Consider the following 13,042-nt stretch of genomic DNA (forward strand, 5'->3'; position numbering starts at 1 on the left):
GATATAATAGGTTATATTTCTTTTGTTGGGCGGCACGGTGGCGTGGTGGGTAGCGCTGCTGCCTCGCAGTTGGGAGACCTGGGGTCCCGGGTTCGCTTCCCGGGTCCTCCCTGCGTGGAGTTTGCATGTTCTCCCCGTGTCTGCGTGGGTTTCCTCCGGGCGCTCCGGTTTCCTCCCACAGTCCACAGACATGCAGGTTAGGTGGATTGGCGATTCTAAATTGTCCCTAGTGTGTGCTTGGTGTGTGGGTGTGTTTGTGTGTGTCCTGCGGTGGGTTGGCACCCTGCCCTGGATTGGTTCCCTGCCTTGTGCCCTGTGTTGGCTGGGATTGGCTCCAGCAGACCCCCGTGACCCTGGGTTCGGATTCAGCGGGTTGGAAAATGGATGGATGGATGGATTTCTTTTGTTTTTCCAGCTATAGCACAGGCAGGTAAAATGACTTGCTCATGGTTGCACAGTGTCAGTAGTGGGATTTGATCCCACAGTCCAAATCTGTAACCACTATGCCATACCGTCTACTAACATGTCCCCTGGGGGTTTCTTGGGGTACTGCAGTTTTCTTCAACGTCTCAGAGACACACAGGGCAGGCTGACTGGTGACTCTAAATTAGAATTGTGTGAGCCCTGTGATTGCAGAGTGTTGGCTCCTGCCATATGCCCAATGCTGCCATCTTAAGTGGTTGACTGTGATGGCAAAAGCGGATCCAGAGAATGTACGGATGATTGGACAGATTTATGTTTATCTATATTGGTACTTAATATACATATGTGTGTGTGTGGTTGTGTGTGTACTTTATGATAAAAATTGTTTCTATTTTGAATCCTTAATAAATTGAAAAATGTTGGCTGAATGAGTTGCCAGGAATATTTAATAAATGGTTGTAATATTAAGCATAAATACAGTTTAATTAAAAACTGCTTGTATAAAAAGAAATAAAGAAAAATGTCCTTATAGTGTGTTATTTGTTAACATTTATATATATATATTTGTTAACATTTATATATATCTATCACATTTATTTTACATCATGTAATTTTAAACTTCTTGCCCATTTCTTGTTAATCCCTTTTCTGACCTGTGGGATTAACTCCTGTGTTTTTGTCTGTTCTCGTCTATTCCCAAGCAGCTTGGTGCCACTTTCTTATTCACAAGAAATCACAGCTAAGTGAAGACACAATGACAAGTGGATGGTGTAGCCAGCCCTAGAGACGCAGCAATTATCAAGGACATTCACACAGACTCTTATCTCTTTTTTGCTTTCCTTAGCATCCCAAAAGGGAAATTGACCAAAGCAACCTTTATGAACATCCAAAAGATTTATTTCATCTTTAGATAAAACAGTAAAATATCTTTTTTGCATGTCCTTTCGTTTTTCATTGCCTTTTGTATTATGTTTATTCATGTTTCATTGCTTTATTACAAAGGAAGTTATACCAAAAAAAAATTATGCTTTTGATCCACTAGTTCCTGTATTCACTCCATAGTATTGTTTCATCTGCAGATGTGCAAGTTCCTATTAAAATTATAATTTAATTATAGTCCGGATTTCAAGAATTTTGGAATGGGCAAAATCTACAATCCTCCAGGAGGTGCCATTTATCACAGCCAGTTTTAACTTTTATGGCAAATGAAAATAAATTAAATGGCAGCACTTTTAGTGACGTTGACACTTAGAGTTGCCCAAATATTCACTCCCTGGGAGGGTGGTAGCAGTAACATGGAACTTGTGAGACATTCAGCACGCAAGAATTTCTTTTTGATAACGTATAAAAGAGAAAGGAATGCAGATTAGGGTTTTATTGTAGAGTACTGGCTAGTGCTGATGCATCAAAGAACCTACTGTTCTGGGTTTGATTACCAAACCCAGTCGTCATTAGGGTTTTAGCTTCTATTTTGTATAAATATTTTTATATTTCTCCATGGACTCCTGAGATCTAACACTCATGTAAGGGTTTTTTTATGGATACTGAATATGAGTTTAACGTCTACTTTTGAAATTTCCCTCACTTCCACTCAAGATTAATCCGATTTACTGGATCGTTTCATCTGCCATTTTCTTTTTTTTAATCATCAGCAGCATTTATGGTTCTCGTCGTTAAGAATGCTTCATGTGTTGCTAGCAGTGTGTCCTCAGAGGTTGTAACCATTTGATGACAATAAACAGGATAAAAAGTTAATTAAGGATTTCACTCCCTTATCTGAGTTGCAGATTCAAAACCCTTTTTCAAATCACTCTTTCAAAAACATGCTTCTGTTCTAAAATTTTCTGCTTCTGAATTTTTGCTCTTGAATTTCTGACAACACTTTTTGTTTCTTACTATGGCTTTGTCACTTATGCTTTTTGATCTCCCAGTTCTGTCCATTTTCCTGTTTACTCATCTTTCTCCTAATTCACTCTCAAACTCAGTCTGTGAGCAGATATAAGTCGTTGTCTGTGTGGGTATGCACGTTTTCCCCATTGGTCTTATATTCCCAAAGATATTCACATAGATTAACTTCTAATTCAGCTCTATTCCTCATGTAGTCTGGCTGTCTGCAGAAGTGGGCCTTGTGATGGACTGCGTCCCTAAAATGTTTCCTGCCTGATCTCCAATGTTACCAGGCCAGGCTCTGCCCTCCTGCAACCCTGAATGTAGAACCATCTCCAGATTCTTACGGATTAAGCAGATTTGTGAACTTTTTGTTACAGAGTACCTCAGTTGTTATATGTTCTAAATGACAGTTATGAGAGTTTTCCAATTAACAGAGTGGGTGTCTCAACTGAAATCCAGCCTTACCCTGTTAAGCATCTACCCTGTGTCCTAACTACACTATCAACCACTCACAAGCGTGTAAACTTATTAGACACGCACACATGCTTAAGGTGAAATGGGCTCTGTGGTGCTTAACACAAAACTTTAGTTTATATGAGGCACTCTCAGCTTTTATTTTAACCAAAAGCAAATCAGAAATAAGGAAAATATTTCTTTTGTTGAACCCCAGGATGTCCACTTTGTAAAACAATGTAACAACAGAGTAGAAATTACAATGGGCAGTTTATTCCACAGCAAACATCCCATAGGTTTAGAGAGCAGTCTGTAGAACTTAGCATTGTCTTCTTGTCTATTGTTTCTGTTTTGACTGTAACCAAGTACATGTAACCAAGACCTATAACCAAGTACATACCAGTTTAATAAAACACAGAGCTTCATTTTGAAAAGGTTTTATTTTGTGCATGATTCTAGAAAATTAATACTTGGAAGTCTCTGTGTTAGCTGGAACTGAATTAATTAGTAGCTGGGAAGTATGTGTTGCACTGCAGAGCTCTTCTGAAAAACCAGGAAAAGGGATCACTAAAGGTACACACATTTTACTTTATCATTTTAGTACTAAGGACAAATAAAGTATTTTATTATATATACAAGGGACGTTCAATAAGTTTCCATACTTTTTTTGACTATTAAAAATCTCAAAAACAAATGACATCACTTTTCTACAGTCACCTTCCTTTGTGATGCAATTTTCCAAGCGCCATACCAACTTTTTAATGCCATCAGCAAAAAATGTTTTTGGTTGAGCGCATAGCCACTGATGCACCGCTGCTTTCACATCACGGTTCTTTCTTCATTCCTTGTGGTCGTGGCTGTAGCTGGATGTCCAGAATGCTCTTCATCTGTCACACTAGTTCGGCCATTTTTGAACATTTCAATCCACTCATAGACGACTCTATGAGAGAGAATTTTATCCCCATACTGAGCACACTTGCAGAGATGAATTTGTGATCTCGGCACACCTTCTCCCCACAAAAAGCGTATGACAGAACGCCGTTCCTCTTTGGTACAATTTATATGTTTCGCAGCCATCTTTATCACAGGGTGACAACTCTTATACTAAACTGCAAGAGCAGCCAGCATGCCAGACAGAACTAGTCACATGACACTCTCAGACATGACCAATTATTACCTTTTCCAACGAAAATACAAAAGTGCGGAAACTTTATGAACGACCCTCGTATTTCCAATTCTTTAACAATCCATGTAAAGCTGCCAATGAGAACAGAAAAGTTTCTCCAAGTTAAAGGCTACTGGAGAGGAAGTGAGGGAGATACTTACTGAACAGCTTTTGTCCGTGTTTCTTTTCCAGTGCTTCTTAACTATTTTTGCAGATGCTGTTGAACGCAGCAGAGCATGAGACTTTACTTGAGGGTTCAAAGCCAAAATATTCTGAAAGTAAAAAGTAAAATATATATTTTATATACTAGAAAAGAATCTTGAGAAGCATCCTGTCATTTTCTGAATTAGTTTTGCCCATTACTGGGTTGCTTAAGCCTTTGAAAGCAGCACCAATGGGTACATAATAAGTCTGGACTGGAGGTTAAGTTCTTTGCAGTACCACAAAACAATTATGAAATGCTTACAGTAGAGTTCAACTTTGAACCGTTACCTGCATTATGAAATTACAGAGACTGCTACCAAATTAACACTTTACTGATGCTACCACCTGAACAATGCATGCATGCATGTCCCTTAGCTCAAAATACCCAAATCATTCCCAGGTCATGTCATGTAATTCTCTAACCCACTTAATCCAGACCAGGGGTGCAAAGGGTGCTGAAGCTTATCCCAGGTAGCACAGGGCACAAGACAGAAACAAACCCAAGATAAGGCCCCAGTCCATCACAAAGCACACCCACCCACCCACACACCTAACTAGGGCCAGTTTAGCACTGCACACTCACTTAACCCGCAGATCTTTGGACTGTGAGAGGAAACCAGAGCCTACTGGGGGAACCCCAGGCAGACACGGGGAAGAACATACAAACTCTACACAGAGATTGCTGTGACATGAACCCTAGTCTCTTTACTGTGCTTAAGCAAACAGTTTTACCAATGTGCCCCCTTCCCACCCCGTGCACAAGAAAGAGCTTAATCATGAGCAATGCCACCAGGCACTGAATTTACTAGATTACATGTTTTGGGAATATCCACTGTTTGGACGCTATTGGAATAAAATTTTCTCTTATTTAAAAGACAGTTCTGAGTCACAAGAGTTTGTAATCCTCTAATAGGTTAAATGGTGTAACAGCTAATTGGACATTATTGCTTAATGAACAGTCAATTGTTACAACTAACTACATTGCTAGCACATCATTGTATTTGTTTAGCTGGAGGAATTCTAAGTCCCACACCATAATACAATCTGAAAAGGGTGTCCTATTTAATGTATAGTTAGAAAACATAAACTTGATTGTTAACATTTATATGCATCACATTTATTTTATATTGTAATTTTAAACAGGTTATCCATATGAATCTGGTAGGCAATGATCAAGATCCTCACTTAACTAAAAATGCAGAAAGAACTACTGCAGACCTTCGGGACGTTTCTCTGTTTTTCAGTGATTACTTCATACTAAATCTCTTCTTTGGAAGGGTAGCATAAATCTGTTCTGGTTTTAATAAGATGTAGATAATCCTGATCTGTTACTGCTGTTATTTACTGAAATTTAATAAGAAAAGCCTTCATATACTATACAAGTACAACTTAGACATGGTTGTTGGGTGTGTTTAGGATCCAGTCCCAATGGTAAAACCTACAGTATGTGTGGCAAGGGGACAAGCAGAAGGGCAGTGTGAGTGGTGACAACATAAAAGGCAGACTGAGTTTCAACACAACATATTAATGGCAAATCAAGTACACAACTACTCAACTACCTTTTAACTTTCTCGTATACGAAGTATAGGGAAAGTATTGGAATTGGCCAAAAATATGATTTCGAGATTTTGATGAATCTCAACGTTTTAGACCTCCCTGAGTCTGAAAATAACATTTTGGAATTATGTCTGTCTCTGTGTGTGCGTGTGTGTGTATTTAAACATGATAACTTGAGTATGCTTTCACTTAGGTCAACCAAATTTTGCATACAAGTTGTAACAGATACCCGGCCACAGACCGACAGGACACCAATGTCATTTCCTTTCTCTCTTTGGCTGCCTCCACTCCTCTCTCACAAGCTCCGTCTTCCTCCTCCCGACTCCGGCTCCTCGAAGGGAGTGAGGCGGCCCCGTTTATCACGCCCCGAATGTGCTCCAGGTGATTGGTGATGGTCTTCCGGCAGCACTTCCTGGTGTGGCGGAAGTGCTGTCTTCCAGGGCTCAGGAACCATCCAGACAGCCCCTTGGTTGGGCCACGGACCCCCATAGGGTTGAGCTTCCCAGCTCCATATCAGTGGCCCTTGATGGAAATCAGGGGGCTGCCCTCTTGCATCCAGGGAAGATATTGCCCCTTTCCCAGTCCTTCCCTGATCCAGGCATCCCAGTGGGTCAAGATCCCTGGTCGTCTGCCACAAAGTGTTATGTACAAAACATAGATTTCTATCAACTGTTGAGATATTTCTACTAACCGGAAGTGGTACTTTACCTGAAAAGTTTTCCCAAAAATATTAAAAATGTGTTCATTTCACATCATATCATGGTAAAGCACCACATTCAAGCAGTTTTTGTTGCTTTGCACTTTTTCAATAAAACGACCAGTTTTCACGATAATTGCAATTTTCCATCTGACGTTCAAATGGTAATACATGCATATTTGAGAATATTTTTGTTTTATGTAAACGAAATTTTGTGTACAAGTATTACATTACACACATTACTAAAGTCTCTTGCAATTTTTCACCCAGTTCTGCTTACTGAAAGTAGTTATTTACTTGAACTGTTTGCCATAATAAAATTATCATGGCCAAATTTTTATTCATGCACCTTCGAAGTCTGATTTACTCAGCTTTACTTTTATAATAATCGATCAATATATTATTACTATGATTTGCTGTTGTCCTCTCAGGGTTGGTAGCGAGATCCTGCCCCAAGTGGAGGAGTTCAAGTATCTCGGGGTCTTGTTCACGAGTGAGGGAAGAATGGAGCGTGAGATCGACAGGCGGATCGGTGCGGCATCTGCAGTAATGCGGGCGCTGCATCGGTCTGTCGTGGTGAAAAAGGAGCTGAGCCGCAAGGCGAAGCTCTCAATTTACCAGTCGATCTATGTTCCTACCCTCACCTATGGTCATGAGCTATGGGTAGTGACCGAAAGAACGAGATCGCGAATACAAGCGGCTGAAATGAGTTTCCTCCGCAGGGTGTCTGGGCTTTCCCTTAAAGATAGGGTGAGAAGCTCAGTCATCCGGGAGGGGCTCAGAGTAGAGCCGCTGCTCCTCCGCATCGAGAGGAGTCAGATGAGGTGGCTCGGGCATCTGATCAGGATGCCTCCTGGACGCCTCCCTGGTGAGGTGTTCCGGGCACGTCTAACCGGGAGGAGGCCCCGGGGAAGACCCAGGACACGTTGGAGGGACTATGTCTCTCGACTGGCCTGGGAACGCCTTGGGATTCTCCCGGAAGAGCTAGAAGAAGTGGCCGGGGAGAGGGAAGTCTGGGCATCTCTGCTCAAGCTGCTGCCCCTGCGACCCGACCTCGGATAAGCGGGAGACAATGGATGGATGGATGGATTTGCTGTTGATGGTTTGATAATGAACATAATATAAAGTTATAATCATTGTCTTGTGGTTTACTCCACAAATATCCATCCCTATATCTGATATATGAGAAAGTTTAGGGGAGACCATTTTTGTTAATTCTGAATTGTAGTGTTTGTATAAAGAGTACCTTAGATCGATTAGACTGTGTGATGAAGCCAAGAGCTTCCTGTGGATGTCCCAAACACAGACTAAAGAGAAATGCAGGTTAAGTACATCTGACATTCATAAAGGTTACAACAATTCATTCATCAATTCATTTTCTGAAATATCACCTGGAGGCACAGGATTTTGTCCATAGAGGCTTCATTTATTTAAATGTTCAAAGACAATAATGCACAGAGTAAAGCCTTGCTCAGTTTAATTGGTGATTTTAATTTCTAAATTCTAAATCCAAGCCTTGCTGACAGGATGGGCTCTAGGTGCCTACAACTCTGTAAGGAGAAAAAGCACATTTTCAATACAAATTTATTTATTTATTTCTGTGTCTTTTCATGATTTCATTGACACAGCTGTATAATAAGGCAGATTTGTTTTCATGAGAAAGATAATCCTCTGTTAGCAGATTTTAAATTAATTTTATTATTATTATTTTTTTTTATTTGGATGGATTGGACCAAGTTAATTAGAAAACATTGTAGCAGGTGGGAGTAAGCAGGTGCAGGATTAAAAGAACAGTCCCACAATGTCATCCTCCCTCTTTTAGGGAAGGTGACTTGCCCACCATGAATAGTCTTGTACATCATGGCACTGAAGATTGGTGAGGTGTTGCATGTTGGACTGACATAAAGGCAAGTAAGAATTTCACTGTACTCTGTAGATATACAGTAACAATGCAACTACTACTACTACTTTTGGAGTATCATATTTACACATACATAAAAATAAACTGGTAACACTACTTAATGATTTGTTCTTCCACTACATTTTTTCTCAACCCCATGTGTTTTTATTTTAATTGTGTAATTTGTGCAGCATGCAAATAATTCATTGGTTTTTTGGAGAGTTTCTTTTGAAAGTGGGGACAGAACCAAAAAATAATTCAGGTTATGGAGGTGTAGACAGGATCTAAAATAAACCGCCATTTCTTGAAGTAAATTGTTAATAATTTAAAGTCCATTTGTCAGGAGAAACTCCTTTTGTTTCATACACAATGTCAGTTTTCCTTCTATGTGATACACTTTTGCTGTCCGAGTAGATTTCTTTCTTTCTTGCAGTGCTTTCTGGGTTTGACTTGTAACATTTTGTATTACCCTACAACTCACTTAAATGAACACCCTTTTCAAAGAGCATAAGGCTGTTTGTGTCCATTTTTGATGAACTCAAATGAGTTACGTGCCTTTCAATTTTTCCCTCGGTGCTGGCTCATAATATAGCATCAGTCTGTTCCTCTGTGGAGCTAACACAGTTGGTAAATAATATTATGTCTAACAGGCCTAGCTGGCAGGTCAACAGCTCCTAAAGTGGTGCCTGGAAAGCTAGTGCTGGTAATATTCATGGGTTTTAGATTAACAGCACTGGGCAGATTGCTCAATTTAGGTTACTTAACAAAAAACAAAACTAGAAAGCAAGGCCTTATGGGTTATTTTGGACATTATCAATGCTGGAAAGACAAAAATAAAAGAGTTGACAAAGAACACAACAACTGACTTTGAATGTCAGCCTTGGATTTGTATTTTTCAGATCACAGGAAAAAGCACAAATTTTCACCTGAAAATCATAAAAAGACATACCATATGTGATAGGCAGTAAACACATAGCATAAATGAAATAGAAATGTTTACAACAAAAGCTTTTGACCAAATCAATCAGTATACATTTATTTATAAGATTAAAAAATATGGAAAATGTACTATTTAAAGGATAAGGAAAAAAAACCCTAAAGCTTCACAAATGAATCTTACTGAGGAGCTTGTGGCTCATTCATGGGAGCTGATTATCTCAGCTTTCCTGCATTTCACCCCACGATTCTGTGCAAAGAATTAGTTTAGACTTATTTAAAGAAAACTTCATCTTTTCCTTGGGCAGAACATTTTGAATTATTACATGAGAAACCTGGTTCTTGAAATGATTTCAACAACACTAAAGAAGAAGAAGAAGAAATAAGTACTAGTCATGGGTGTTCTTGATCCCTGACTCCCTACTAGAAGATAAGAAGCTTAATCCAATGAATAAATTACACTTAAAACATATTTGAATTAGATTTTTTACTAAGTAGAAATAAACCCATATTGCATGGTCTAAAAAACTACAGTGATTTCCCTAATGGAATAAGAAGAAGATTCTTGTTCCACTGTATAGAATACCGGGATTTAAGGACATCAGGAAGGCAAATCTCTGCTAATTAAAGCAAATAAAGCAATATGCATGAATGCATCAATTACAATAAATGTGCCTCATAAACTTGGCTTACGGGTAGAGTCCTTCACCAGTACAACACCGGTGACTAGACTCCCGCATACATGGACTTTACATAATGATATAATAAACAAGGGCAAAGGGGACACGGTTTCTAACTAAGTTATCTGTTTAAAAGGTCGGGTTTAAACAAAAGCGATATTGTAAAGATGGGAGAAAAAAAATCTATTGATTTCTTTATATAAAAAAAATCTACTGCAGTCCCAGGAAAAACAACTGATTGCTAATACTTTTCTAAAATCGAACTGAAACACATTTTTTGTTATTGAAGATGATGTTTTTGCTTAGTATTCTTTTTACACATGAAGGTTTATATAGATGAGACATATTTAAAAAAAGTTTCATAAAATATCAGGGGGGGGGGCGGCACCTTTGATTTGGGTTAAAAGAAAAAGAGACATCATTTCTAATCATAGAGAATGGTGTTTAAAATTAAATTTAAAATTACCTTGACAAACCCATTTGAATCAGAAGGCAACTTGGGATGAAGGATCACAAAGAGAGAGAGCAAGAAAAAAACGACGGCAGTGAATTCTAGACAATCAAAGAAGAAGTAAGATGAAAGTGATTTCTAGAGGTAATGTGCTTAGAAGGTGGAATAGTGAAAGAGAAGCCAGAAGCTCCTGTACTTGACTGTTAAGTTCAAGATTCTCCCTGTGTTCATCTCTTAAATTTTTGTGTACTGGACAAAAAACAAACAAAATAAAACTGCTTGATATTGTTGGGCCATTTGACAGCTTTGAGTGATGCCTAGTGGCACTTCGATCTGCAATATACTGACCCCTGTACCTAGGAACGTGACTGGTAAGTTAATGAATGGATGATGTACATCACTTATTAACGACTTACTTTAGCAACTATATACTGCACATGATGCAACACATAAATAGACTTCACTTAGAGAAGCACATTATTAAAGAAATAATTGCATCAGCAGTACATTTTCATTCCAAGCTACAAACATTAGACACGGGATGAGTTTGACACACTGAAGTCTTCTCTTTGTCAAATGTCTTTTCTTCTATAACTTTCATTTAGGGGCAAACCAAAAGACGAGTCAGAAGCAAATATTTACATTTACTTGTCCTTATTTGGTTGATACCGTTATCCAAGGAAACTTACAACATTTATGATACAATTGGTTACATTTCTTTTTGGTTTTCCAATTGGAGCACAGGCAGGTCAAGCAGAAATCATTTCAAAATAAATAAATACTTTTTTCTTTAAAGAGCACAAAGTGTTTCTCCTTTATTTCTTTAAAAGTTCAGATGACAGGCAACAGCAGTCTTTGCTTTTCAGTTCAAAAAAGGATACTTGTCATTATTTTGAAAACAATGATGATGCTGTCTAATCTCTCTATTATATAAAAATTCCTGCGACAAGACGAGACTTTTTTGAAGAGATTTTTTCAAGTCCCTCAAGACGAGACGTTGGCCATGAGATTTTTTCAAGTCACACCCTCCTCTCAACCATATTGAATCACGCGCACAGTCCACTCACATCTTATTCGCGTGAATGCTTTAGACAGACACATTTCCTGCTCTCTCAGCTGTTATAAATTTTTATGTTTTCCTCACTTTAAGTTCCCAAATAAAGAAGACTTATTATGCCCAAATCTTATTGATGAATTTCATCACAAAGGGATATCAACAGAAGAAATGAGTACACGGGCAATCCTAGCACCAAGAATCAATGAAGTCAAATGAATTAACGCAAAAATTGTTGATTGGATACACGGCAAATTGGTTAAATGCATATCGATAGCCTATGCTGAAACAGTGGGAGGTGATCGTGCGGAAGATGAAAACATCAGCTTATAATATCACAAAGAATATCTACAACCGTTAACACCATCCGGTCTTCCACCACCGGAATTACTGAAAGGTAATGTAGTACATCTTCCCTGAATAACATTAGACAACAAAGGAGATCATGATATGCCATTCATATTAAAACATTAACCGTTTCCCGTTAGAATAGATTTTGCAAAGACAATTAACAAATCACAGAGACAAACATTCGAAAACGTTGGTTTATTTATTAGAGCGAAAGAAACAAAATTCTCTCACGGGCAGTTATACATTGCATTGTCATGATATAAGTCCACACACAGAATCAAAATTCAGTGCGATATTGACGAAAATTTAATTCAAAAAATTTTTTTTACTGAAGTTTTACAGTAAAAGTGTAAGTTTAAGAAATATTTGCATGTTAATTTCAGAGCCAAACGGAACAAAATGTATAACGCAATGAAAAAATCGAACACAACATGAAACATAATTTACTTTCAAATTATTATGTATTACTATTTTTTAATTACTGTAATATAAAATAGTTAGTTCTATTATGCATATGAAACAATTCCCATGAAAATAACAATCTGTGGGTGGCACGGTGGCACAGTGGGTAGCGCTGCTGCCTCACAGTTGGGAGACCTGGGGACTGGGGTTCGCTTCCCGGGTCCTCCCTGCATGGAGTTTGCATGTTCTCCCCGTGTCTGTGTGGGTTTCCTCTGGGTGCTCCGGTTTCCTCCCACAGTCCAAAGACATGCAGGTTAGGTGGATTGGCGATTCTAAATTGGCCCTAGTGTGGGTGTGTTTGTGTGTGTCCTGCGGTGGGTTGGCACCCTGCCCAGGATTGGTTCCTGCCTTGTGCCCTGTGTTGGCTGGGATTGGCTCCAGCAGACCCCCGTGACCCTGTGTTCAGATTCAGCAGGTTGGAAAATGGATGGATGGATAACAATCTGTTTAAATTGTACATCTGCATCCCCATATGCGAGCGGCAGAACTGCAAACTGGTTTGCGTGTAGCGCAGGCCCGGGGGTTGGCGAGCAAAAACCTCAAGTATTGAAAAAAGATATTACCTTATTTCAATTATTATACAAGGACAGAAATATGTATTTAGGTTTCTTTTATATAACACATCCAAGCATAAGTTGTTTTGTTTTGGAAAGTCACCTTCATCTATTAATTCTGGGTACAGAAGTCAAAGACGTTTCAGCTCAAAAAAATATTAATTTGTCAAGAACTGTTCACTTGCTATTCTTTTGCTCTTTTGTTGTTCTGGGAACATTTTCATGTTTCTTACTTTAATTAATTAAAACTCTTTTTTGGCCCATT

The 13,042-nt window shown here is 38.8% G+C and overlaps 1 protein-coding gene across 2 annotated transcripts in view; it reads right to left on the reverse strand.

The window, feature by feature from the left end:
• The window catches only part of LOC114658374 (dihydropyrimidine dehydrogenase [NADP(+)]-like), a 1,245,381-nt gene that overhangs the window by 1,083,201 nt on the left and 149,138 nt on the right, over nt 1–13,042 (reverse strand). For both annotated transcript variants that reach the window (XM_028810459.2, XM_051933021.1), the window contains one exon: nt 4,093–4,203. In XM_028810459.2, coding sequence (XP_028666292.2) covers nt 4,093–4,203 — 111 coding nt within the window. Of the gene's footprint in view, nt 1–4,092; nt 4,204–13,042 lie in introns of those variants that run through there.

The sequence above is a fragment of the Erpetoichthys calabaricus genome, chromosome 10 (assembly GCF_900747795.2).
Source record: "Erpetoichthys calabaricus chromosome 10, fErpCal1.3, whole genome shotgun sequence".
Lineage (NCBI taxonomy): Eukaryota > Metazoa > Chordata > Cladistia > Polypteriformes > Polypteridae > Erpetoichthys > Erpetoichthys calabaricus.